At 56.7% G+C, this 27,500-nt stretch overlaps 1 protein-coding gene across 1 annotated transcript; it reads left to right on the forward strand.

Moving 5' to 3' along the window:
• Positions 1-1,092: 1,092 nt before the first annotated feature.
• MELTF (melanotransferrin) lies at positions 1,093-27,497 on the forward strand (the record flags this gene model as incomplete). The annotated part of the gene is made up of 15 exons (XM_081085242.1): positions 1,093-1,236; positions 2,366-2,465; positions 4,803-4,985; positions 7,218-7,374; positions 8,949-9,016; positions 14,729-14,916; positions 15,565-15,745; positions 16,513-16,664; positions 18,340-18,436; positions 19,357-19,551; positions 20,382-20,538; positions 20,628-20,695; positions 22,910-23,097; positions 24,708-24,906; positions 25,380-27,497. The coding sequence occupies 15 exons, from the start codon at positions 1,093-1,095 to the stop codon at positions 25,463-25,465; spliced, it is 2,163 nt and encodes a 720-aa protein (XP_080941368.1). The 3' UTR covers positions 25,466-27,497.
• Positions 27,498-27,500: the final 3 nt, after the last annotated feature.

Here is a 27,500-nt window from a genome sequence, read left to right on the forward strand (position 1 = left end):
GGACGGTGGGACGGGGGCGGGACCTCGGTAGCTGCTTGCAGGGGTCTCGGGCGGAGCCTGCTGCCAGGCGGGTTCAGGCACCGCTCTGACCCGCCACCCCTGTCCGATCTGCGGTCGCCGCCCTCCAGGGTGCAGTCCTGGAGCACTGGGGGGGGGGGGGGGGGGGGCGGGGGTTCCACATTCCGGGGCGCCGCCCTGGCTGGGGAGGCGGAGGGTAGTGGAAGGGAGGATGAGGACATCCTCAGCCTTGACCCTTGGCGCGGGGTGGGAAGCGCTGGCTGCCGGGGGCGCGCAGGGGTCCTGGCAGCCTGGCTGGGCAGGGCGGGTGCAGGGGAGCTGGGTCTGCAAAGTCATCAGCCTCGGGAACTGGGGAGCCCTGGCACCGCTCTTCTGGGTCCCGAGGTGCAGCGCTCGGGACTCCGGCCTGGTCGGATCAGGGCCCCGACAGGGTCCCCCCAGACGGAGGGGCCTAGGCTGGCGGCCACTGAGGACCGTGTCCTGGCTCAGCTTAGGTTTCCTCACAACACAGAGCTGGGCTGCTCATCTGACACGGGATCAGAGAGGTCAAGCCCGTTGTCCGAAGTCACCAGCTGGAGCAGCAGGAACTGGAGCGAGGCTGCTGTCTCCCCGGCCTCCCCTTGTCAGGGGCCTGGCGCTGCGCCCCCTGAGGGTGGGTTTGCCACGGGCATGAGCACAGATGCTCCCCGAGGGCGCAAGGCTCCTCAAGGGCAGCCACAACCACTTCCCTGCCTTCTTCTCAGTCGTGAGGAGGCCCAGAGACCCCAGGAGGGGCAGGAGCTGGCCTATCACAGAGCCGCAGGCCTCCCAGGATGGCCCGGGCCACGGTAGCCAGCTGATGCCTGGAGGCACGCCCTTGCCTCTGTTATGGGCCCGGCCAGGCTCCAGCCACCCATCTACCCTGAGCACGGGGACATGCATGGCCCCACGCACGGCCCTGCCAGTCAGGGGCACCTCTTTGTGCCTCAGTGTCCCCCGGGGGGGGGGGGGTGCTCAGCAGGCTGGACCCCCGAGAGCTGCTGGAGCCCCCTCCTCGGAGGGCCTCACTGTCCCCTGCCCGCAGCGCTCAGCGGGATGGAGGCGCGGTGGTGCTCCACCTCAGACCCCGAGCAGCAGAAGTGCAGCGACATGAGCAACGCCCTCCGGAGAGCTGGGGTCCAGCCCGCCCTGCGGTGCGTCCAGGGCGCCTCCGCCGACCACTGCATCCAGCTCATCGCGGTGAGTCCCCTCCGTCCGCTCTGCCACCTCCGCCGCCGGACAAGAGGCCTCTGACTCAGGAGGGAGCACACAACAGCCTCATTCACTGGGAAGGGCACGGGTGTCCCCGCCAGGGCTGGGCGATAGGATCGCCTGAGTTTCCCAGGTAACTAGGGCCGTCTGTTTCCTGCCCGGCCCCAGCCCGGCCCCAGTCGGGCGCCAGGAGGCCTAGGGGAGGCCCCTGCTCAGAGGGGCGCCCGCCCGCCCGCCCGCAGCGGGAAAGGTGTCCGAGGCAGAGCTCTCCTCCCGCCAGGCCCCTGCTGGACTGGGGACACTGCCCACCCCGCTGAGGGGAGCCCCCAGCAGACTCCTCGGTGGAGGGGCCCTCACTGCGCCCCGGAGTTTTCCAGATCGGGGCTTGTGGGGTTTCTGGGGAAGGAGGACCGGGGACAGAGGTCCTGGGTGGTGAGTGGGGGTGGGAAAGCAGTTCTGAGAGGCAGGAGACCTGCTAACTCAGAGGCAGGACTTGAGGGGCAGGGCAGGTGCGGGGGGAGCCTCGGGCCGGCACAGGGGCCCTGGGTTTTCGGTCCCCTCAGCCTTTGACAGGCCCCCAAGCCCCATCCAGTCCCACCTGGGCCCAGGGCCCGGCCAGGTCCACTCTGAGGGCGCAGACCAACGCTGTGGAACTGTAATTCTGTTCATGGAGGCCATGACATATGACAGTATGGTGCCGTTTGTGTTTTAAAGAAAAAGGGGGCATGGACGCGGGCATGCATGTATGCGAGTCAGTCTGCATCGCAGAGAGAAAACCTGAGGCGTGGGTTAGCAGGGGGCTGGGAAAAGAGAGAGCGAGGGAGGCTCACTTTTCACTCCGCACCATTTTGTACTATCTGATTTGTTACCATGTGCATCCATTATAAGTCCTTTAAAAGTAATACTTTTCAAATAACATAATTAGAAAAACAAGGTGAGCCCATAGCCTAGGAGAGCTGTCCCCTGCGCCCTGGTGGGGGAGGGGCCTGCAAGGCTGACCCAGGACAGGGTGGACCTCCCGGGCTTTTCAGGGGGCCCTGAGTGGGTGTCCCTGAGTGGGTGGGGTGGGGAAGGCTGGGGAGCAGGGGTGAGGGTGCTGACTCACGTGTCCCAGCAGGCTGGGGAGGCAGATGCCATCACTCTGGACGGAGGAGCCATTTATGAGGCGGGGAAGGAGCGTGGCCTGAAGCCCGTGGTGGGTGAAGTGTATGATCAAGGTCAGAGGGCCCAGTGGGAGGCGGTGGGGGGAGAGCGGAAGTCAGCAGTGTCCTCGCTGGGCCTGGCCCTGCCCTGACTCCCTGGAGCTGGTCAGTCGCCCTGTCCTCAGAGCAGCCCTGGAGTCCTGGCCACACAAACCTTCAGAGGCCGCCCTAAATGTCTGCGAGGGGGATGCCAGAGACGCAGAGGGCTGACCCGCATCTGTTCTTCCTCACAGGGATCCCAGCAGCCCCCTAACTCGCACCCACAAACTCTTACGGAGGGGCTGCCCGAGCCTGGCATAGTGTTGGGCGTGATCGCCTGGGGTGGTCGAGGCGTCCGTAGAGCTCAGCTGCCTCACATTTGAGTGGCATCTGTCAGAAGCTGCAGGAGTGGGGGTGGGGCAGGCAAGAGGTGGTGACCAGGAGCTGCAGAGCCCACACGCCAAGCATGACTCCCGGCTCTGCCGCTTCCTGTGACCTCCTGTGACCTCGGGCAACCTCCACCTCCTTGGCTGTAAAATGGGGACAGTGACCCCTGCCCTGTCACAGACTCACTGAGCCCATCTGGGAGCATGTGTGGTTGGAAATGTGAGTCCCTTTGCCCCCATCCCTGCACCTCAGACCAGACACGCCTCGGGCTCAGCCTGCCCTTTACCTCTCCCACCACGTCCCCTGGTCCAAGGCCTAGCCTCCGGCACAGCCCAGCTCGGTTGTCATTTCCAAGGAGCTCCCCTGGGTCTTCCCGCCCCGCAAAGGGCCTCTGTCTCCTGCTTCCCGGAGCACTGACTCCCTCTGCTCAGGTCGTGGCCCCTTCGGTCTTGTTTTCCTTGTCGCCACAGCGAGTCCCCTGAGGAGGCCCTGGTCCTCATCTTCGGTGCCCAGCTCAGGGTCCCTCTTGGTTACTTGGCTGCTTGATGACACAGGACACAGTCCAGCCCTGCAAACCAGCCAGCCTTTCACTCACCGGCCAGAAACAGCTCTTCCTCTTTAATTCAACACATTTATTAAGCACCTACTACATGCCAGTCATGAGCATAGAGTAGTAAGCAAAAGAGAGCCAGTGTCTGCCCCCAAAGAGCAGGAGTCAGATAGTAAGCAAATAAACACCAAAAAAATGTAGTTACAGATGTGGTGCGTGCGTGAAAAAGCAAAGGCCATGAGGGAGAAAATAAGGCGTGTGGAGGCGGGCGGGGGGGGGGGGCGGTTGGAAATAGAGCAGACAGGACAGGAGGGCTTATCTGGGGAGGTGACAGTAAGTGGAGCCCAGACCAGAGTCCCGGGCAGCAAAGAGCTGGTGTGCTCAAGGAACTAAAGAGAAAGGCCACTTAGGGTGCCAGGGGCCAGGTGCAGGTGTGCAAGAAACAACACGGGCTTGTTTTCTAGAATTCAGCTTCATTCTGATCGCGGGCCCACCACACGGGGCAGTCAAGTTGTGCACACTCGTGCTAGCCTATAGGGTGTCCTCTGGTCACCTGTCCCCAGAGATGAGTTCTTCCTCTCTTGTGTGAGTGGCACCTTCTCCGCCGTATTTGGCCCAGGGGAATCTGTTGCCAGGATACAGACTCCTGCCCACCCACATGCACCCTGGTCAGGATCTTGAGTGATGTGAGACCACATTGTTCTATCTATCTATCTATCTACCTACCTACCTATCTATCTATCCTACCTATCTATCTACCTATTGTCTATCACCTATCTATTCTATCTATCTATCTATCTACCTATCTATTATCTATCTACCTACCTATTGTCTATCACCTATCTATCCTATCTATTCTATCTATCTATCTATCTATCTATCCATCTATCTATCTCTCCTTTCCCCTCAGCACTAGGAAATCACTTTTTCTAACCTGGGGGAAGCCGCTGCCTTGCTCCTCTCAACCACGCTTTTCCCATAACCACAATACCATTCCCTCACTTTTCCCATAACCACAATACCATTCCCTCAGTCCTCCTAAGTTCTCCGAAGGGCTTCACTTTTGGAAAACAAAACCCGCAGGCCACTCCTGCTGTTGGTCCAGCTGCAGAGCTCCCCTGACATAGACATAGATCCAGCTATGTGCCAGCTGACTCGGGAAGGAAAGGTGAAAATTAACTAATGAACTAATATCTACCACGTGAGGGTGGAGGAGGGCGGGGTCTGTAATAAGACACATGGCTTGCACTCACTGGCTCTCTCAGTAATGAGAACCACAAGCACACATACGCGTGTACATCCACACACACACGCATTCATGTGCGAGTTTGCGTGGCACACACACACCCGCTCCCCACAGCCTTCTCGGGCAGGGCCCCGGCCTCTCTCGTGGCTTCTCCCTTGCTGCCCTCACTCCTCCCCTCTCTTCTGTCCAGAGGTTGGTACCTCCTACTATGCGGTGGCCGTGGTCAAGAGGAGCTCCAACCTGACCATCAACACCCTGAAGGGCGTGAAGTCCTGCCACACGGGCATCAACAGGACGGTGGGCTGGAACGTGCCCGTGGGCTACCTGGTGGAGAGCGGCAGCCTCTCGGTGATGGGCTGCGACGTGCTCAGAGGTGAGGGCTTCCACGGCAGCCGCTTCTCCTGGGCCTCTGGGTTCTGCTCTCCGCGCCTCATCCCTGCTGATCCCCTCGCAGGGCAGCCTCCCTCCAGGCTCGCCTTCATCTTCTTTAGGGAGCCGCACAGTCCCCCCTCTCCAGGGGCCTCCAGACACCTAGTGGGTGTTTCGGCCCCTCCTGTCTTCATGCTGGGCCGCCCACTGTTGCCGCTGTTTTAGTTTCTGGGGAGGCCCCCCAGAGCACTCAGCTCTCACTCACCCACTGGGACCTGGTGACTCACCAGAGAGCAGCTCTCACCTGGAATAGACCTGGTGTAGGTCGCTATTTCCAGAAACGTGTCCTCAACTTCATAGAATTAGAAACTCTCTCTTTTTTAAAAAAAATATATTTTATTGATTTTTTTTACAGAGAGGAAGGGAGAGGGATAGAGAGTCAGAAACACCGATGAGAGAGAAACATCGATCAGCTGCCCCTTGCACACCCCCTACTGGGGATGTGCCTGCAACCAAGGTACATGCCATTGACCAGAATTGAACCTGGGACCCTTGAGTCTGCAGGCTGACACTCTACCCACTGAGCCAAACGGGTCAGGGCTAGAAACTCTCTTTCTTCAGGACCCAAACAAGCTGCTGATTTGTACCCAGAAAGTTCATATGTAGCGAGTCAGAGACTTGCTGCTCCCTGACTGGTCTATTTGACAGGGAATAAGGCTGTCGTGCAGACAGGAAGTTCTGCAGAAGGGAGCTGAGGGTGAGCTGAATGGGGTGGCTGAGAATGCAATGCATGGGGGTGTCAGTGAAGGCCTGAGGGTCCGGCTAAGAGCGGGAGCCTGCTTCTCATGCTGTGGGCTTCTTTTCCTGGCCACCTGGCTGTCACTCTCTCCACAGTAGACACAATACAGAGCTGAGGTGGCCCCTGACACGTGGCCACCACGTTCTCAAACTGTCCTCCTGGGATCACCCCCACCCCAGTAGAGTTTGTGGTGTCCCCAAATCCCTTGTCCACAGTGTGCTGCCTCCTGGTTCGCTGACCAGTGCTTCTGGGGGTGGGTTCAGGATACAGGATTTTGCAGGAGAAACAATGGTCTTTTAAAGCCCTGAGTTTGCTGTCAGACAGATGGTCTGCCCTCAGGGGGTTACTCTAGCTCCTTGAACTTCAGTTTCCTCATCGTGTGAAATGGAAAATTAACGACAGCTCCTGGAGGGAGGCTGCCCTGCCAGGGGACCAGCAGGGACGAGGCGAGGAGAGCTCTGTGGGGTTGGGAGGACTGAGATGATTCACACACTGTCTTCGCACGATGCATGGGGCGGGATATGTGCTCACCTCACGGAGCTGTCATTATTATGAGTTCAACTTCCACACCTCTCCGTGGGCACCTCACTGTTGTGCACACACATGCATCATGTGCACACATGCACAAACCCACAGTGCACACACATGTACCCATGTGTACATGGCTCCCACCACGGGGTAAACCAGCACGACCCACAAAAGCCCGGAAGCCATGTCCTCTCAGACGGCGCTAGTGTGGGTGGTTGATCAGTCACTGGGCACAGTTAGTACCTGCTCCTCCCCTGGGAGGATGCAGAAAGAGACCCAGAAGGGCCCATCCTGGAAAAGGTACGTCTGTCTGGTGATGAGCACCCTGTGACTGGCTCCCTGCTCCCCGCACGGCGCTGTCCTCAGCACAGGACAAATATTTGTCAAGAGGGTGGGCATGGGCCTCCGGGCTGGCAGGGCCTGGAACCACAAGTCCAACCTCTTTGCCCACAACGCCTCCCTCTCCTCCGTGCCCCCCTCCCTGTTCTGAGAAGCCTGTCTATCAAACTAATGATACTCCTTAAGTCACACTTGCTGTCTTTCCCTGCTTTCGTGGATGAGCCATACTGATGACATGAAAGCCTCAATGAGAACAGTATCTAGTTGACACTTAATTGTCCCATGCGGCCTTTGGGGGTAAGTGGTTTCTTTCCTGAGCCATTTTTTGAAGAACAAGGGCCCCTCCCCAATGCCCACACTTCTGTGGCCCCAGTTTGGGAATCACCGATGGGATCCAGCTCCCCAGTTTTGCTCAAACTGAAGCCTGAAGGGTCCAGTCCTGTCCCTGGGGAGCCAGCCCTCCCCTCCAGCCTGAGTGGCCGGCCCTGGGGACAGGGCCCTCGGGGACGGGGACAGGCCTGGCCCCGCTGCACAGCTGGCTGACCCTGATGCCCTCTTCTCCTCCCGCAGCTGTCAGCGAGTATTTTGGGGGCAGCTGCGTCCCGGGGGCAGGAGAGACCAGTTACTCCAAGTCCCTCTGTCGCCTCTGCCGGGGCAACGCGGCCGGGGAGGGCGTGTGTGACAAGAGCCCCCTGGAGAGGTACTACGACTACAGCGGGGCCTTCCGGTGAGTGCCCGGGCGGGGCTGGCGCTCAGGGGGGGGGGGGGGGGCGGCCAGCTGAGTCAGGGGTGAGGCCTTGGAGCTGCCAGAGCTGGGAAAACACTCAGGCAGGGAGGGCAGGGCGGGGCGGGGGCGGGGGAGGGCCATGTCGCTGCATCACATCAAAGCGCCCTTTATGTAGTTCATGTGCCCTGGCTGACTTAAAAACAACACACCGGAACACGCCAGGCTGGAATTGCTCATAAATCAACGTGTTTGCTATATTTAGAGAGGTGAGGGCTCAGAGAGAAGAGAATGACAAAACAACCTTTTGCCACTCCCCGGGCCCATGTCCTGTCTCAGAGCTGCAGGGAGGGCGATGGGGGCGGGGAGCTTGCCAGGGATCTCGCGCTCAGGCTGGCATTTTAGAGGAGCCTGTGTGGATCCAGAAGACAGCCTAACAGCTGTGGTGCACATCTGTCTGTCCTTAAAAAAGGAGCCGTGCTCCGCGGGGACTGGCATGGAAGCCCATCGAGCCCCTCGAACTACGGGCGGGGGTGGGGCGGCGGGGGGATGGAGGGGGGAACTGCGGGGGGCACGCTCCAGGCCGGGGTCTGGGTCAGTGTGGTGTTGAGCACAGAGAGAAAAACAGCCCTCAGTCCTCCAAGCCAGAGGCTCGCCCACCCCTCTCCTGTGTGCTCCCCCTGGACCCCGCAGCCCGCTGCCCCGCCTCCCTGCCTGGGCTGCGACAGACGGAGGATGCACAACAGTCCCAGTCCCTTGCACTCCGAGTTTTTGTTTTGGCGTGAGAGCTCTAGGTCAGTGATGGTGAACCCTCTGAGCTCCGCGTGTCAGCATTTTGAAAAACCCTAACTTAACTCTGGTGCCATGTCACATATAGAAATTTTTTGATATTTGCAACCATAGTAAAACAAAGACTTATATTTTTGATATTTTTTTAAAAATATATTTTATTGATTTTTTACAGAGAGGAAGGGAGAGAGATAGAGAGTTAGAAACATCGATGAGAGAGAAACATCGATCAGCTGCCTCCTGCACATCTCCTACTGGGGATATGCCCTTGACCGGAATAGAACCTGGGACATTTCAGTCCGCAGGCCGACGCTCTATCCACTGAGCCAAACCGGTTTCGGCTGATATTTATTTTATATATTTAAATGCCATTTAACAAAGAAAAATCAACCCAAAAAAATGAGTTCGCGTGTCACCTCCGACACGCGTGTCGTAGGTTTGCCATCACTGGGCTAGTCCATCCCCAGCCTCAGGGCAGAGTCATCTCCAAACCTGCGCAGGAGGCGGCTGCTGCTGCCGGTAGCAGCTGCCACAGGAGCTCCGCTCCTTGGAGGCCCCGGATGTGCAGGATCTATACGGGTCACACAGGATCTCTCCCCACAGGAGCCACCTTTCCACCCTCACTTCACAGGTGATGAGGCTAGGAAGGCTCCCACACAGAGAGCTGGCAGCCCAGGCCCACCATGGCCACCCCACATCCAGGCCAGGCCTCCAGAGGTGGAGGCTGGGCAGGGCCGAGGGCTCCGGGAGCTTGGTGCCAGCCAGGCTCACAGCGTTCTCCTCGGCAGGTGCCTGGCGGAAGGGGCCGGGGACGTGGCCTTTGTGAAGCACAGCACGGTGCTGGAGAACACGGACGGTGAGTGGGAGGGCGGCTGGCCCAGGAGTGGGCAGAGGTGTTCTCAGCAATGGAGCTCAAACTCCTCTGCGGGCGAGGGGGCCGGGCGAGCAGCTCTGACCTGCCCAGGTTTGATGATGGCATTAGGTTCAGTTTCCACTTGAAGATTGGGTTCTGCTTTTCCAAAAAAGGTTTGCAAACCTCTGCACTAACTCTCATCTTCCTGGCATCTTCCTCTTATCTAAAGAAGTCAGCCCTTTATCCCTGGACGAGGGGTTGTGTGTTGACCCAATACATCGTTGCCATTTAAATTTTTAAAGATTTTGAAATAACTGAACTTTAGAAAAATTGCAAGAGTAATTCAAAGAACTCCCATCCATTTGCCATGCTGACGTATTGTTCTTTCCATATGTTTGTGTTCTTTCTGAACCATTTGACAGCATGTTTGCCTGTGGTACCCCTTCCATACTTCAGATCGTACCTCCTCAGACCCGGGAGATGTGGCCCTCGCCACGGCACAGTTATCAAACTCAGGAAATGTAACATCGGCACAGTACTATTACCCAAGAAATGCGTGGATGGTCTTTCTTTGTAGCGAGCGGGAGTGGAATCCTTACTATATCTTGAGTAAAAGAGTTTGCTGAGGTTTGCACAGGAGGATGGGTGATTTTCATTTGAGTGGGATTACACCTCTGGATTCCCAGCGTCCCATTTCCCTTGACCCAGTCCTGGGAGATGTGCAGCTGGGCCTTCAGCAGAGCTAGGAGCAAGGCCAGTGTCCGGAGTGTCCGTTCCCTGGTGGAGCTGGGTGTGGTGTAGCATTCAGCGGTGCAGTTCCTAGTCCGTTGTGTGTGGGGTCCACATGGCTGTGGGCCACGTGGGCAAATGCAGAAGCATGAGGGCCCCGCAAGCCAGGAGTCAACTAAGAGCAAGTGTCCACAGAACCGAAAGAGCTGATTCCTTTCACAGGGGTGGGGAAACTTTTTTCTGCCAATAGCCATCTGGATACTATAACATAATTCAAGGGCCACACAAAATTATCAACTTAAAAATTAGCCTGCTACCTGGCTGGTTTGGCTCAGTGAATATAGCGTCAGCCTGCGGACTGAAGGGTCCCGGGTTCAATTCCAGTCAAGGGCACATGTCTGGGTTGTGGGCTCAGTCCCCAGTAGGAGACAGGCAGGAGGCAGCTGATCCATAATTCTCATCATTGATGCTTCTCTCTCTCTCCTTCTCCCTTCCTCTCTGAAATCAATAATAAAAAATATATATTTTAAAAAAATTAGCCTGCTATATTTGGTCAAACATTTAATTAACTCACCCCTAATAGCTTGGCAAGGCCAGACCAAATGATTTTGCCCGCCTTATCATGCTGCACTTACAGGGGCCACACCTACTCTGACCAATGACCTGTTCCCAGGTGTGACTGACAGACGAGTGCCTCCCCTATTCCACCCAGACTTTACTGGGCATCTGGACTGCAGCTTCCTGGCGAAGCTGCACAAGTGGCAGGCCCGTAGTATTTGGCCTCCTGGTGAGGGTGAGTGGGTGGGAAGAGATCAACCAAAGCACTGTGTGCAGAGATGCACAACCCACGGACACAGACAACAGAGTGGTGAAGGCCCTGGGTGGGGAACAGGTGGGCTAAACGGGGTCAATGGGGGACAAAGGGGGGCATATGTAATATTTTCAACAATAAAGATTTAAGAAATAAAAATAAGCAAAAGATTTAATAAAAATATATATTTGGCCTTCCCTTTGTTCCTTTCCAGTTACTCATAACTAGGTTAATTACAGCAATATCAATACTATTATCTAATCTACAATTCATATTTTAGATTCACTAATTGTCCCAATTCTGTTCCTTGCAGCAATTTTTTTCAGGCCAGGACCTAATGTAAGATCACCCATGGTGTTTAGTTATTAGGTCTTTTCAGTTTTCTTTAACTTTGAACAGTTTCTTGAATTTTTTTATGTTGTGTTTGTGTGTGTGTGTGTGTGTGTGTGAGAGAGAGAGAGAGAGAGAGAGAGAGAGAGGGAGGGAGAGAGAGAGAGAGACACTGGTATTTTTGAAGAGTCAGGCTAGTTCTTCTATAGAATGTCTCCTAATTTGGATTTGCCTAAGGATCATTTTTTAATTGAGGTATATAATTTATATACAGCAAAAATGCATCCTTTTTGAAGTATAGTCCTATGAGTTTTGCCCAGAACTAACAGTTGTATAACCACCACCACAATCAAGATGGTGATTGTGATGGACCCTTCACTCCAAAAGTTTCTTCTAGGCAACGCCACCCCGCCCCCATGGCACCCACCAATCTTCGTCTCTATAGTTTTGCCTGTTCCAGAATGTCAGAGCCTTGTCCATTTTTTGAAATCATTTCCTTTTTTTGTTAATCTTTGCCTTTTAAATCAGAAGGTCCATCATGTAGTCTGACATTCACGAAGGAGAGCAATAGGAGCCAGATTTGAGAAAGAAAAAAGTGCTCGAAAGAAAGAGGAAGCGTGTGGGCCTGTCTCCAGAGCAGGATGCTCCTAGGAAAACGGGCAGCAGGGATTTGGGCCCCAAGATGAGCCAAGCAAAGGAGAATGTGGAAGGTGGAGAAAGAATAGGGATGTATTTGGTTAAAATTGGCTCTTCTAGAATTTCGATTGTATTCTAAGGAAATCTAAGAAAGTAATTTTTTTAAATGATTTCTTTTGAGTTTTACTACAACTTTGTGAGGTAGACAAGGCAAATCCTATCATGCCCATCTTTTTATGAAATCTATTAAAGGCCCAGTGCACGAAATTCATGCATGGGTAGGGTCCCTAGGCCTGGCCAGCGATCAGGGCCAGTTGGAGCCTTCTGGCTGCCTTCCTTCATTCCGTGCCACCCCCTGGTGGTCAGTGCACATCATAGTGAGCGATCAAACTCCTGGTCGAACTCCCGAGGGGACACTTTGCATATTAGCCTTTTATATATATAGTTTGGGGTGACATTGGTTAATAAGATTATATAACTTTCAAGTGTACAATTCCATACTACATCACCTGTATATTGCATTAGGTGCTCACCACCCAAAGTCTAGTTTCCATCACCATATATTTGACCCCTTTACCCTCTTCATTCTCCCCTCCTTCCCGTCTCCTCTGGTAACCACCTTTCTGTTGTCTGTGTCTATGAGTTTTTATTTGTTTTGTGTGTTTACTTGTTGCTTCCTGTTTTATATTCTACATATTAGTGAAGTCAAGATTGCCTATCAAGTATGCTCTTAATCATATTTAAAATGGTTAGAAACTAGAATTAAAGAAAGGATTTGTCCTTTTCCATCTGACTTATTTTGCTTAGCAGGATGCTCTCAAGACTCATCCATCTTGTTGCATGTGGCAGTATCTCATCTTTTCTTATGGCTGGTTAGTATTCCATAGTATATATGTACCACCTCTTCTTTAAACAATCATCTATTGAAGGACTTCAGTTGTTCCCGTGTCTTAGCTACTGTGAATAATGCTGCGGTGAGCATAGGGTACATGTATCTTTACAAACAGATGTTTTCAAAGTTTTCAGGTAGATACCCAGAAGAGGGATTGCTGGGTCATATGGTAGTAATTTTTTAAAAGGTATTCATGCAAAACAATTGGTAAGAGCAAAAGAGTGGAACTGACACAAATGTCTGAAGTAGTGAAGTAATATGACTCTAATTGCCCCTAACCATAGAAACAGGAGTGGCAGGTCAAAATACCTGCGTGATGCATTTGTCTCACAGGAAGGCCAATGATCCCCCGGAATTTTATACAAGGGTTTTGCAACAGTTTAAAAATAGAGAAAAGTTGGGGAGCAGGAGAGAATGACACAAAATAATTATTGTTGAGAGTGCTATAAATTATTATGCAGTCATTAAAAATGACCTTTATGGAGTTTTCCAAACTATTACCCTCTTGATGGTGGATTTTTGTTTTTAAATAGCTTTGGGGTGAACAGAATTTTCATGATCCCACAAATAATCTTTTCCCTTCCATTTACTAGTAGATGCTTATCCTCCTCATTTTAAAATTAGCCTTCTTAATTTTCCTATTTGGTGTCAATATTCACTCTTTCCAGTACATTTCTATTATAAATGAGTTTTATGGAAAGTTTACAACAATGTGGAAAATTACTTTAAAATGACAAATGAAAAAATGTAAGATATAAGATTTCCTAAGATTTCCTATCAAGTATGCCCTTAATCATATTTAAAATGGTTAGAAACTAGAATAGAAAAAGGATTTGGAGGTGAAGGAAATATACCAAAATATAAGTAGATGGATTAATATTGGATTAATATGTGGGGGAAGCTTTGAAGAGTTACCCTTTTCTCTCTGGGACGTGGTTCTGGACGGATTCTGTCAGAGTTTGTTTCCACATGGCGTCCTGCCCACTGCCCTCTGCTCAGAGCCGATTTCATGCCTGATGGCAGCAATGAGTTCCTGGCACTTTTCTCTCACCTTACGCTTCTCTTACTCTTTTTATCCTTAATAAATAGCATTGTTAATACGTGTTGTATTGTAACCTCAAATCCATCTTTGTAGAAATTGGTGAGGTAGAAAATTTAAGGAAGTAGACACAGTCTATCAAGACACCTGGTCTTGCCCCAGTGGTTCTCAACCTTCCTAATGCCGCGACCCTTTAATACAGTTCCTCATGTTGTGGCGACCCCCAACCATAAAATTATTTTCGTTGCTACTTCATAACTGTAATTGTGCTACTGTTATGAATTGTAATGTAAATATCTGACATGCAGGATGTATTTTCAGGGGTCGCAACCCACAGGTTGAGAACTGCTGCAACTGGTTTGGCTCAGTGGATAGAGCGTCGGCCTGCGGACTGAAAGGTCCCAGGTTCGATTCCGGTCAAGGGCATGTACCTTGGTTGTGGGAACATCCCCAGTAGGGGATGTGCAGGAAGCAGCTAATCGATGTTTCTAACTCTCTATCCCTCTCTCTTCCTCTCTGTAAAAAATCAATAAAATATATATTTTTCAAAAAGACACCTGGTCTTGTACAGCCACCAAGTTTCTCTCCATTCAGAGTTCTGGTCTCATCTCCTGGTGAAGTTCTGCTCTCATCTCCTGGTGAAGTACAAGTCTCACCTCCTGGTGTAGTTCTGGTCTCACCTTGTGATAAAGTTCTGGTCTCACCTCCTGGTGTAGTTCTGGTCTCACCTTGTGATAAAGTTTTGGTCTCACCTCCTGGTGTAGTTCTGGTCTCACCTCCTGGTGAAGTTCTGGTCTCACCTCTTGGTCAAGTTCTGGGTTCTTAGCTCCAGGTAAAGTTCTAGGTTTCTTACTTACTGGTGTGATTCTGGTTCTTAACCCCTGCTGAAGTTCTGGGTTCTAACCCCCTGAAAGAGTTTCTTTTCACTTTAGGGCTGTGGCCCATGACACCCTAACTCAGTGGTTCTCAACCTTCTGGCCCTTTAAATACAGTTCCTCATGTTGTGACCCAACCATAACATTATTTTCGTTGCTACTTCATAACTGTAATGTTGCTACTGTTATGAATCGTAATGTAAATATCTGATATGCAGGATGGTCTTAGGCGACCCCTGTGAAAGGGTCGTTTGACCGCCAAAGGGGTTGCGACCCACAGGTTGAGAACCACTGCCCTAACTTCTCCCCAGGCTCCCTCTCATGGGCTCTCCCTGAGGCCCTCCTCAGAGACATACACCACCATCCTCCCCGTCTGCTCACCAGAGGCTTCCCAATTTCCCAGGAAAAACGCTGCCCTCCTGGGGCCAGGAGCTGCTGTCGCAGGACTTTCAGCTGCTCTGCCTGGATGGCAGCCGGGCCGACGTCACGGAATGGAGACGCTGTCACCTGGCCCGGGTGCCCGCGCACGCCGTGGTCGTCCGGGCCGACACCGATGGAGGCCTCATCTTCCGGCTGCTCAACGAAGGCCAGGTGAGTTCCAGGCATCCCACTCTGCTTCCTGAGAGGTGCTGGGCTTCTTGTTTCTCACCAGGGTGGGCGCTCAAGGCTAGAGCCACCCTGAAGCTGGGCCGGCCGGAGCTGGAGGGGCAGGCCCCAGAGGCCCTCCCCTGGGACACACCCCAGCTGGGGACCCAGGCCTCTGTGGTGTCCAACCTCAGGCCAGGTCAGTGTAGGAGGCACTGACTGTGCTAGCTAACTCTGAAAAGCAAAACCGGAACATAGGGACAAACAAACAAAATGGCAAAACCAATAAATGTCCGAGTACACCCGTAATTACATATGGTGACTAATGTTTTGCTAAACCACGGCTTACAAGAGCGACAAGTTTCTGAGTGCTGGGCCCACCAGCTTTAGTTTTGCCCTGTTCATGCCACCACTGCTACACCCATTGCTGGTCCTTGGTACCATCCCTCAGCTGGGCCCTGAGTCCTATGTCTAGTCAGCTGAGGTGACAAGGCAGAACACACTGGGGAGCACAACAGAAGGGGGCAGGTGGCACCTCACCCCATTCTCAGAGTGAGCTCCTGACCCAAGGGCACAGGAGGAAGGAGGTGGTGGCTTATCTGGGAGGAAGGGATGCACCCCTGCAGCACCTCACCAGCCCCCCTTGACACACAGCGTCTGTTCAGCCATGAGAACAGTAGTTTCCAGATGTTCAGCTCTGAGGCCTATGGCCAGAAGAACCTGCTCTTCAAAGACGCCACCTCTGAGCTGGTGCCCATCGCCACACAGACCTACGAGGCATGGCTGGGCCCTGAGTACCTGCGCGCCATGAAGGGTCTCCTCTGTGACTCCAACCGTAAGTCCAGCCGTCTCTTCCCCTCCGGTTCCAGCCCAGCCTGACTGCCTGCAAGAATGGCAGGGCTTCCTGGAGGGGTGGCCAGGGAGGACACCACCCCGGGAGGCTGGGGGGGGGGGCGACGGGGGGGGGCGGCGGGGGGCGGGGTGAAAGGGGGGGGGACCTGTCACTTCCACTGTCCTCCTTCTAGGGTGTGGGGAGGAAGTGTCTCTAGAGTTGCATGGGTGGTGGGCTCCCTGGAAGCCCCGCCTCTCAGGGGTGGGATCCAGGCCATCAGGGTCTGTCTGGGGAAAGGTGCCTTACCCCTCAGCACTGAAGTCATCAAATCCTGTTCTTCTCCCTCCATGCCTCACTCCTCTCCACCATGGCCACGGCCCTGGCTCGGGCGTTGTCTCGAGAGCCTGGACTATTGCAGTAGTCCACACACGGGCTTCCTGCCTCCAGCCCATCCCCGTGCCTCCTCCACCTACAACCAGGGAAATGGTGTGCCACTGCGTTAGATCCTTGGCAGCCATGGTCTGCCTCAAGCTTCCTCGCAGCCCCAAGAAAGAGGGCATTATCCTGATTCTGTATGTAGACACAGGATCAGACGGTTAAAAACCTTACCCCTTATTGCTAATGAGGAAAAGCCAGCATTTCCCTGGGGTCTGACTCCAAGCTCTTCTTGCTGAGGTACTAGCCCCCACGGCCCCGACCCCACAGGCCATGCTCAGGGCGGCCCCTGCGGCAGGCGAGTATGCGGTGACCACACGCTCACACTCACACAGGGCTGCCCCGCTACCTGCACTGGTGTGTGCTGTCCACTCCTGAGATCCAGAAGTGTGGGGACATGGCTGTGGCCTTCAGCCGGCAGACGCTCAGGCCGGAGATCCAGTGTGTGTCGGCCGAGTCCCCCCAGCACTGCATGGAACAGATCCAGGTGGGGGCCGTGACCAGAGGGGCAGAACGGGACCTGGGGGCGAGCGGTGGCAGTGCCTGGGATGGTCCTTACCTGCCCTCCCCTGCCCCACAGAGCTGCCTGGGGAGGAGGAGGTCTCCTGTGACAACTCCACAGGGAAAGGGGAGGAGGGAGGACCCACAGGGACCCGCCACCCCACCCCAGGGAGCAGGCAGAGGGGGGCTGTTTCCCTCGGGGATCACAGGGACTCCTCCTCACTGAGCGGTCGGTGGCCGGGAGTAGGAGTGTGAGACCGGCCCAGCTCGGCCCTCGCTGACCCTGCAGCCTTGGGCAAGCCCTTCTCCCTTCTGCGTCTCGGTGTCCCCTTGTGCACAGTGGGGTGGGCTTGGGTCATTGTTTGTTCAACATTTTGACAGCGACCTATACTCAGAAATACATTTTACATAGGTCACAGTCTAGTACACAAAACTCTTTCAGATATATAAGTTAAAAATTCTTTATATAGCGTGACATGAAAGAAACCAGTATTTCCCTTACTAAGTACACTGTATGCTGATAGTTCCTGCTCTATTACCTTCTAGGGGCTTTTGTTGTTGTTTGAACGCTTGTCATGGCCCATGACAGTGACGTGGTGATATCCACTACGATGCCCGCCACCCACAGCCAGCAGCACTGGTCCTGGTCTCAGGGCCCATTCCGCCCTGTCCTGCTGCTCTGACTGGAGGCAGAGGCTAGGGTTCGGTGGTGGCGCGAGGCCCTGCAGTCAGGGATGAATTCCCACCGTGGCCACAGGTGTCCCCGCAGCTCCTGGGTTCCTGGGCTCCTCCCCTCCTGTTTTGTTTTTTTTTAAACATGTAGTTTTTATTCATTTCAGAGAGGAGAGGAGAGGGAGAAAGATATAGAAACATCGATGATGAGAGAGAACCATTGATCAGCTGCCTCTGGTACACCCCACTCTGGGGATCAAGCCTGCAACCCGGGCATGTGTCCTGACTGGGAATCGAACCGTGACCTCTTGGTTCATAGATCGATGCTCAACCACTGAGCCACACTGGCCAGATCCCTCCTATTTTTTCAGAGCAAGTAGGTGGGACCGGATGGTGAGGAGCTCTTTTCAGGGTGCCCACCTGCCTCGTCGGGAAGGGCTTCAGCCCGCAGCCCTGTAGCCTCCTTCCCAGGCCCGCAGACTGTTTCCTTCTAATTCGCCCACTTGCACGCACATTCCACAAATACGTCTTACACCCGTGCTGTGTGCCCATCCTTGGCCAGGGGCTAGGGATACAGTGTCCCGCCCAGGCCTCTGAGGGCGGGCATTCCGCCCACGGGGAGAACCCATACCAAGCAAGAGGGCAGGGTTCATGCTAGGTTCTGCTCAGCAGACCCTCACAGCCAGGAGACCCTCTCCTGGCAGCAGAATACCCTCAGAAAACATTTGCTGGAAGAATGAAAGACACCCATGAGCGGGAGTGCTGGTGGGGGTTGGCCCCAGGCCTCTGGTCCTCCAGGCGCGCCCCCTCTTGCCCACGCATCTTCACAAGGAGAGGAAGGGGCTGGTGGGGCAGGATGGGGTCACAGGGGAAGGGAGCCTGAGCCAAAGCCCACAAGAGACCTGGCCCTGGTACCGCCATCAGATCCCGACACCCAGCGCCATCCTGAAGCCCACCCCATCCTGGCCACCCCCTCTCTCCCCCTGCAGGCTGGGCAGATCGACGCTGTGACCTTGAGGGGTGAGGACATTTACACCGCGGGGAAGGCGTACGGCCTGGTTCCGGCGGCTGGCGAGCAGTATGCCCGTGAGTGCAGGGGCCAGGCTGCTGGCTTTGGCTGGGAGGTGGTTGATATTGACACGTGTAGAAACTTCCCCCTCGGCTGTTCCAAACGCTCCAGCTCTCCCTCAGTGGCCTGGGGCGGCTGCGGCTGTCACAGGCAAGCGCTCCGCGCTCCGGCCCCAGGCCTGTGTTCCCATTCGTTACTGAAAGTCTGGCTGAGTCAGCGAGGTCTGTGAAGGGTCAGCACTTGAGGTTTGCAGCCCACACTCTCTTCTCCTGCTACATACGCTTCTTCGTTTTTTAACAAACCTTTAGAAATATCAAAGCCATTCTTAGCTTGTCACCCTGGCCGTACAAAACAGGCGATGAGTTTACCGACCTTGGACTAGAGGCCTCCTCGGCCCGTCCAGCCTGACCATGCGGCTCACAGAGGCGACCCCCCTCCCTGCCGGCTCATGGCACCTTCGCCCCTTGGAAGGGCCTGGGCTGAGGCCTTGGTGCTCTGCCCTCTTCAGCCACGACCTCCGGTCCTTTCCACCCAGGTGTGAAAAGTCTCTGGGCTTAGAAAAAATGCTTCTGCAGCCGTGGCTGAGCCTCCACCTCTCTCCCAGGAGGCGAGGAACATGCCACCTGGGTGTAAGGAAAGAAAGAAATTCCTCTGGTGACGATGTTGGCAGGGGCAGGGGTGGGAGGAAGAACTGAGCTGCTTCTCCATGATGGGGGGACAGGAGGGACCCCTGGGATGTGCTCCTGCACCCCCACCAGCCCGCAGGCCTGGGCACGCTGAGCCTGTGACCGGGCAGGGCACCCCTGGTGCAGAGCGGCAGGAGGGCGGGGGGGGGGGGGCGGAGAAGGGCCCCGGGGATGTGCCCCCTACACTCGCCCAGCTGAGGCCAGGAAGGCACGGGTGAGAGGCCTCACGGGTGTCCCCTTCGCCCGCCCAGCGGAGGACAGGAGCAACTCGTACTTCGTGGTGGCCGTGGTGAAGCGGAACAGCTCCGCCGCCTTCAGCCTGAGCGAGCTGCGGGGCAAGCGCTCCTGCCACTCGGCCCTGGGCAGCCCCGCCGGCTGGGACATCCCCGTGGGCGCCCTCGTGCGGAGGGGCTTCATCCAGCCCAGGGACTGCGACGTGCTCACAGGTGCCACCCTCCGCGGAACGCAGAGCCTCCTTGGGGTTGGCTGGGGTCGGGGACCCTCTCCCCCAGGACCCACAGAAGGCAGCCGGGGAGGTTTCCTCTTCCTCCGTGACAGGGGAGGGTGGGAAATGTTCTGGTGACTGTCGGGGTGCCTGGTGGTTCTGTGGAGGGTGCCATGGTGCCCCTCCCCACTTACCACCCAGAGTGGAACCGGCTCCAGGGGCATGGGGAGCGGGGTGTGCAGGGGGCCTGCTCCCACCACCAGCAGCCCGGGGGGGGGGGGGGGGCGGGGGTTGGCAAGTGGCTTCCATCTGTGTAAGTGCTGAAGAAGACACCTTACTACGCACCCCCACGTGCCATCGGTGGGCCCCCCACGTGTTAAATCGTGCACATTCGAGGAGGGCAGGAGGCAGCTGGCACGATCCTTGGGCTGATGCGCACACACCTCTGCCCTGGCTGGCACCGCTCTTGTTTCTAGTCACCTCCACAAGCACACAGAGGGTGCTGGGGTTGGCTGCCTCCACTCCCAGACATTGGGCAGGTGCTCTGACGGGCACCGACTAGCTGATGAGGTAGTGAGTTCCCCATCCCTGAGGGAGTTCCAGGGAAGACTGGGTGGCCACTCACCAGGTTTTCCATGGGATTCCTATATCTAGACAGCCTCTGCTTTCTCCCCACAGGGGCCTTGCTACTCTGAGCTGGGTGGGCAGATGGGTGGCTGAGCCATAAGACCAGGCAAGGTGGGCAGACCTGTGGGGAGCAGCCCTCCCCTCTCCCTCCTGGAGGCCTTTACTGTGCAGGCCCCTGAGCCCCGCCCTTCCCCTGCTCCCCAGCCGTGAGCGAGTTCTTCAGCGCCAGCTGCGTGCCCGTGAACAACCCCGGGCGCTACCCGTCCTCGCTGTGTGCGCTCTGCGTGGGGGACGAGCAGGGCCGCAACAAGTGTGTGGGCAACAGCCAGGAGAGGTACTTCGGCTACAGCGGTGCCTTCAGGTACTCTGGGGGGCCTGGCAGGGGGCCTGGGGCCGGGCACAGGGCTGGCACCCTCCTGCTGACACCCGCTTTGGCCTCTTGCGTGGCAGGTGCCTGGCTGAGAACGCGGGGGACGTCGCCTTTGTCAAGCACACGACTGTCTTTGACAACACAGATGGTACATGATGGGGACTGGGAAGGCCCGATTTGGGGGGCTGTTCCCCATCCCCAGCACAATCCAGGCACTAGGTGTTGCTGGGATTGGGGGCCAAGCAGCAACAGGAGAGACGGAGTCTAGAAGTCTCTGGCCCTTGGGGATCCCGGGGCCCTGAGAGCCTCATGGTTAGAACAGACCTCTGGCCACACATCCGGGACACAGGGCACACGGCAGTCCTTACGGGTCCAGAGTCTAAATCCATGTTCCACCAAAATGGTAGATACTCAGTCTCACTCAGGGACCAGGAATCTCCCAGGGTGGAGCGACTGGGGTATCTGTGTGGTGCCAAGGGGTGGGGTGGGGTGGGTGGGGTGGCAGGGGCCTCTCTCCAGGGGCATCAGTCACAGCAGCTTCTGGTCTTTAGTCCCGAGCAGGTCAATGCTGGGTGCAGGGGAGCCACACTACAGCCCCAGTCCGAGAAGCAGGGCACACCCCGTTCAGGGCACACCCCGTTCAGGGTACATGGCGGTTTTTCCTCTGGAGTCACCTTTCTGGGTTCCTTCTGGGGAAAAGAGCTCAGGACCTCTGTGCTGGACCCCTGAGGCCACCGGGGTCCTGTCAGGGTGCAGGGCCCCTCACATGCACCAGGCCCCTCCCCTTCCCGCGCTCCCTCCGGCAGGGAATCTTTTCGTCTGAAAACTGGAGGCCACATCCCTCCAACACCCCTCGTTTGCACTGTCTATAGACCCTGCTACACCCAGACTTTGGACCCCACACACTCCCACTCTCTCCTGACACGTCTCTGCACGGAAACTCAGTGTAGAAAAGGCATGATGAGTCCTGAAGGGGAGGCGGAGGTGGGTGGAGGGAAAGCAAGACATGCAGGGAGAACAGCAGTTCATATTTCAGAACTCAGATCCCCTGCCTGTGAAGGTCACCGCGGCTGCAGACCAGTTTTCCCAACCGAGCTGAGAAGGGCTCCTGGCCCTGTTGCCACAGCCCCTCTCCCCTGCCAACCTCCACCAAGAGCCTGGGGCTCATCCTGGGAGGGTGGGTGGAGCGTCCTGCAGGCGCCTGGGAGCCTGCCTGGTCCTGGCCCCCTGCCCTCTGGGGTCAGGGAGGCCTTCCCAGAACCACCTGCAGTGAACACCCGCCTTCCAGGGCTGCTCATTTCCCTTTTCTGTTGTTGTTTTTGTGTATTTTTTTGGTTGGTTGCTCTTCACCAGATGATATTTTTCCATTGATTTTAGATAGAGGGGAAAGAATCAATCTCTCTCTCTCTCTCTCTCTCTCTCTCTCTCTCTCTCGCCTGGGACTCATCCCGGGAGGAGGGGTGCAGTCACTACAGAAGTGATGACCCCAAAGGCACTGTTTTTCTCTCATTTGAGAGAGAGAGAGAGAGAAACATCGATGTCAGAGAGACACATCCGTTGGTTGCCTCCCTCACGCACCCTCAACCGGGGATTGACCCTGCAACCCGGGTACGTGCCCTTGATCAGGAACTGAACCTGTGACCCTTCGGTGTGCAGGCTGGTGCTCTAGCCCCTTAGCAACCCTGGCCAGGGCTCCCTTTTTCCTTTTTCTTTCTTGTCTCTGCTCATGGGCCCGCCTGACATTCCTTCCGGAAGTGGGGCGAGGGTGGGTGCCAAGTGAAGACATGCAGACACAGAAGTGATGACCCCCAAGGGCACTGTTTCTCGGAAGCCTTTGGGCCAACCTGCTTCAGAATCACGGGGGCTGCTTTAAAGCCCAGGGTCCTGGCCCCCCAGACGTACCAAACGAGGGAGACTCTCTGCAGGTGGGGCCCTTGGAACAGCCTCTCATCGGTTCATCTGGTTTGAGAACGTCAGCTGTCAGGGGAGGAGGTCAACCTCCACCTTCAGACACGCATCCCACCCTCAGGCCTGCGCCCTGGGAGACCTGATGGGGTGCTTTCCCTGAGAGTGATCAGAGCCTCCATTCTTCACCCCCAGAATGGGAGGGGGGCTGCCTGCCTCGTTACTCTCGTAAGGACGGAGCAGTGCTTGAGAAACGCCTGTCGCCGAGTAGGCACTCCCTACTCCCTGCGACCCGTGGCTCCTACCAACACTGCACCCAGAGGGCTCTCTCATCCTGGCAATAGGAGACCAATTAGAGAATGGGGGGTTCTGGGAGCAGGGCAGACATTGCCACCTCTTCCCAGCCAGGGATCTGGGGGTCCAGGAGGACAGCAGCCTCTCCCCTCCCTCCCCTCAGGCCACAATTCGGAGCCCTGGGCTGCTGAGCTCCGGTCGGAGGACTATGAGCTGCTGTGTCCCAATGGGGCCCGGGCCGAGGTGTTTCAGTTCAAAGACTGCAACCTGGCACAGATGCCAGCCCACGCCGTCATGGTGCGGCCGGACACCAACATCTTTGCCGTGTATGGACTGCTGGACAAGGCCCAGGTGAGGCAGGCAGGGCCCACATCATTGTGGGGTGGCTGGGAGGGGAGCCAAGCCCCCGCACTCCTCAGTCTGCCTGGAGCAGACCTCAGGAGACACTGAGGCTGCGGGGGGCGGGGGTTCAGTGATTTGTCACTCAGCCTAGGACCTCCCTCCAACCACTCTCCCCTCTGCCTCCTGCATTATTGATTTGCCCTTCTCAGCTGGACCACTCTCACGCTGCTATTTCTACCATCTTTAAAAAGAAACGAAAAACCTCTCTTGGTCTCACATCCCTTTGTAGCCATAATCCCACTGCCCTTTACAGCAAAACTTCAAAGAGCTGTCTCTGCTCTGGAGCCACCAGTCCTCCCCTTCTGGGCTCCCTTAAGGGTGGAGACGAGTCCACACCAGCCCCCACCCGGCCCGGAACCGCCGGGTCGAGGGCACAGGGACCCAGGTGGCTCCGTCCAGGGGCCGTTTGGCAGCCTCATCTCCCTGACCTCTCCACAGCACTGGGTGCAGCTCCCTCATCCTGGAGCCTCCCCTGGGCCCTGGCCCACACCTGCCTGCCTGGCTGCCCCTCCTGCCAGCCTCTGGTCCCTCCTCGCCTCCCAGGCCTGTGACTGCAGGAGTGCCCCAGGGTTCAATCCTAAACCTCCCTCTGCTGCCCCTGCACCCCTGTGGCCCTCACCCAGTCCTAGGCCGTTAACTTCCGTCGATACACCGACGGCTCCCCAGTGTGCGTCTTCCGTCCCGCTGCCACCCACCCTTCCGCCTCAGACTGGCATCTAACAACTGCCTACTTGACATTTCAACTGGTGTTTCCAACAAGTCCGAGGCTGGACGCCCTTCCCTCGTCTTCCCACCTGAGCCTCTCCGTTTCCTCGGGAGTCATCTTGGACTCCAGACTTCCTGTCATGCTCTGCATCCAACCCACCAGCATGTCCTGGTGGCTGCACTTTCAAAACACATCTAGAATTTCACCCAGGCTGTCTGACAACAGGGTCCTGGTCCTAAACCACCCCTTCTCCCACCCACCCACCCCCATCCTCTTCCCCCCCCAACTCTCTGACATGCCCTGGGGGACGGACCCTGTTTGGATGTTCATTATTCTGGGAACAAGGCTGAGCGCTTTCATCAGATCCTCAAGAGCAGTGGTTCTCTACCTGTGGGTCGCGACCCCTTTGGGGGTCGCACGACCCTTTCACGGGGTCGCCTAAGACCAACGGAAAACACATATATAATTACATGTTGTTTTTGTGATTAACCACTATGCTTTAATTATGTTCAATTTGTAACAATGAAAAGGGGGGTCACCACAGCATGAGGAACTGTATGAAAGGGTCGCGGCATTAGGAAGGTTGAGAACCACTGTTCAAGAGGATCCTTGAGTCCCCCAAAAAAGACTGATAGCCACTCCACTCCTCCCTGTGGCAGCCTCCTCACACCTCACTCCAATCCCTTCTGATGACGGTGGTGGGGGAGCTGCCAGCCTGCGATTCCAGGCCGAGGCCTGGTGCCCTGCAAGCCCTGCTCCCTGGCTCGCCTCCCGGGGAGCAGTGACAGCAGCGGCCCCTGGGTGGCCCGTCGTGGGCCCAGATAAAAAGCTGGCCTGCGTGTGGCGCTTCCAGGGCCTGTTTGGAGATGACCACAATAAGAACGGGTTCAAAATGTTCGACTCCTCTGACTATCATGGCCAAGATCTGCTTTTCAAGGACGCCACCATCCGGGCGGAGCCTGTCGGGGAGAGAACCACCTACCTCGAGTGGCTGGGCCCCGACTACGTGGCGGCTCTGGAAGGGATGCTGGCGCAGCAGTGCTCGCGTGCAGGTAGGGCCGGGGCTGCGGGGCAGCTGGGAAAGCCCTGGACGGGCAGGTGTACAGCCCACAAAGGAAGAGCAGGCGTCCTGCCATGTTGCCCTGCATCTTCCTGAGCCTGTCACCCGAGCCTTAAGTGAACTCAAGGGCACGCTAGGTCACTACAGTTGATCAAGGTGAAGTGTGTGTGTGTGGGGGGGGGGGGGGGCGCGCTGCAGGGAGTTGCAGCAGAAACGGGCTGTGTCACCCAGACAGACCTGGATAATGAATAGAAAGGCTAAAAATAACCTTCAGAAAGGATGAGGCAACTACATAAATATACAGGCGCTATAATTTTGAAAGGAATGAGTATGTAAAAAACAAAAAACGGGAAAGAAAAACTGTAGCAGCATAGAAAGAGGCGGCCGGTGAGCTGAGCGCGAGGAAATGTGCGCCATCAGGTCCAGCCGAGGTGCCTGGGCCTAACGCCTGTGCTTCATCCCCAGGCCTCGCTGCCTCCAGCGCCTCCCCGCTGCCGCTGCTGCTGCTCCCGCTGGCCCTCGCGGCCGGCCGCCTCCAGCTCGCCCTCTGAAGCCGCCCTGGGCAAGCCTCCCCCTCCCTTGGAATGGAAACCGACCCAGAAACCTCTATAAATAAGGCCGTTCTCCTCAGTAAACCCAGCGAACACTCGGCGAGAAACGTGTGATGGGAGAGGAAATGTGAGACACCACGGAGCTCCTCGGAGCTGTGATCCGACACTGAAGTGCCTGTGATGGCTTCCAAGTGGGAAAAGATGGATGTGCAAGAAAAGTCCCCCACCCTCGCGCTGGACGCGAGCAGGTCTCTCCTGCTGGAACCCAGCCTCTGCCTCCCCCGCACCACCTGTCCCTCTGCACCTGAGGCAGCTGGCCCGCCTCCCAGGCACGGCCCACCCGCCACTGGCACTGCCGCCCCCCAAACCTGCAGCTCCCGCCACCGGGGCCGCGCAGGCTTGGGCTTGGAAAAGGCCAGTTACCAAGGAAACAGGCTGAGCCGGGCTTCCCACACGGCCCCTCTGCTGGAGCCGCCCGGGGGGCTGTGAGATGACAGGGCCTGCTGGGCCCTCCCTGCTGGTTCCCACTTCCCCTCTGGAGAAGGACCCTGCCCTCCATCAGCCCCCGCCCCCCCATCTGTCCTCAAGACTCGGTCCCAGCCCCCCTCCTGAGGACTCTGTGTCTGTCCACCACGGCATCCGCCAGATGAGCTGCAGCCAGGCCCTCCACGGAGCCAACGCCTCTGGCACCGCAGCCCCATGTTCTCGTCTTGTGTGGCTCGGTGTGGCCGGGACCACCGGCCCCCCGACTGCTGGCTGGTGTGGCCGGGGCTGGGCCACTGGGACAACACCCTCCAGGGCTCCTCAGACCAAGGAAATGCTCCTTAGTAAGATTTTTTTAAGAGGCCTGGGGCCCGAGGCAGGGTCAGGGTCTAAAATTCTGCCTGAACATCTGTCTGCTGTAAGGAGGGAGGCTCAGAGCTGGACATGCTGTTGCCCTGCCAGTCGGTGAATTCGGCTGCACCAGGCTCTGCCCTGGGGTGAAGCCCAGTCAGCAGGAGTCCCTCCTCCTGCGTTTCCTCTGCTTCGGCTCCATCTCAGACCACCCCCTTCTCCACCAGCCGTGTGACACCCCCCCCCCCCCGTCCCCACCCCGCCCCCCCCGCCCCCCTCCCCCCGCGCGGCCCTGCCTGCCCACCGGGCAGCAGCAGTCGGGTCCAGAGCGAAGGGTTGAGCCTCAGGGACTGACTGCCCGGGAGCTCGGGGCCTGGAGCAGGGGCGGCCGGGACCTCGAGGGCCTCTGAGGCCCTGGGAGTGGGAGGTGCTGTTCTCTTTGTCAGAAGAGCCAGGGCCCTGGGTGACCTGAAGCCACTTTCCCAGAGGAAGGGCCCCTCTTCCTGTGCCTGTGAGTCGGCGGAAGTGCCTGGAGAGGGTCCTCTCTCTGCCCCATTATTGCCACAGCTGTCTGAGGAGCAGAAGACCCTTCCAGCTCTGCGAGCTCTCATCCTGAATGTTGCTCCCTGAGAAACTAAAGAGAGAGAAGAAACAGGAGCAGGCCCCTCGGCGGCAGCAGACCGGGAGCCGCGAGGGCCGGGAGCTATTTCCAGCTCAGTCTGCGGGGTCTCAGAGACGCTGACGACAAGCGGGGCTCCCAGTGCTGTGCCCCCACCTGTGGGCGTGGGGTCCCTGCCATCCCTCAGCCGCAAAGGAGGCCCCTGGCAGCATCCTGGCCATCGCCACACCGTCCTGAGGGTCCTGGCCACCATGCTGGGCAAGCCGCCCCCCCCCCCCACCATGAGGGGCCAGGAGGACCCCCTCTGCTCTCAAGCTTTGGAGCCTCCCCACTGGGGCAGCAAAGGATTCTTCTCTGACTGGTGATGTTTGATTTTTTAAAGGGAGGTCCGTGCAGTGAGATGTGTACTTCAGTGTGGCTGCCCTGGGCCAGAGAGCCGCCAGCGTGTGGCCCCTGCGCGGAGAGCCCGAGGTGTGGCCTGAGTGCGTGCGGTGTGGACGGCGAGGCCACGGCAGCGCCCCCACGTGTTAGTGCCCAGAGGAGATGGTGTGTTCAATAAAGCCAAACGTGGGTTCTGATAGA

This window comes from Myotis nattereri, assembly GCF_964212035.1.
Source record: "Myotis nattereri genome assembly, chromosome: 3".
Lineage (NCBI taxonomy): Eukaryota > Metazoa > Chordata > Mammalia > Chiroptera > Vespertilionidae > Myotis > Myotis nattereri.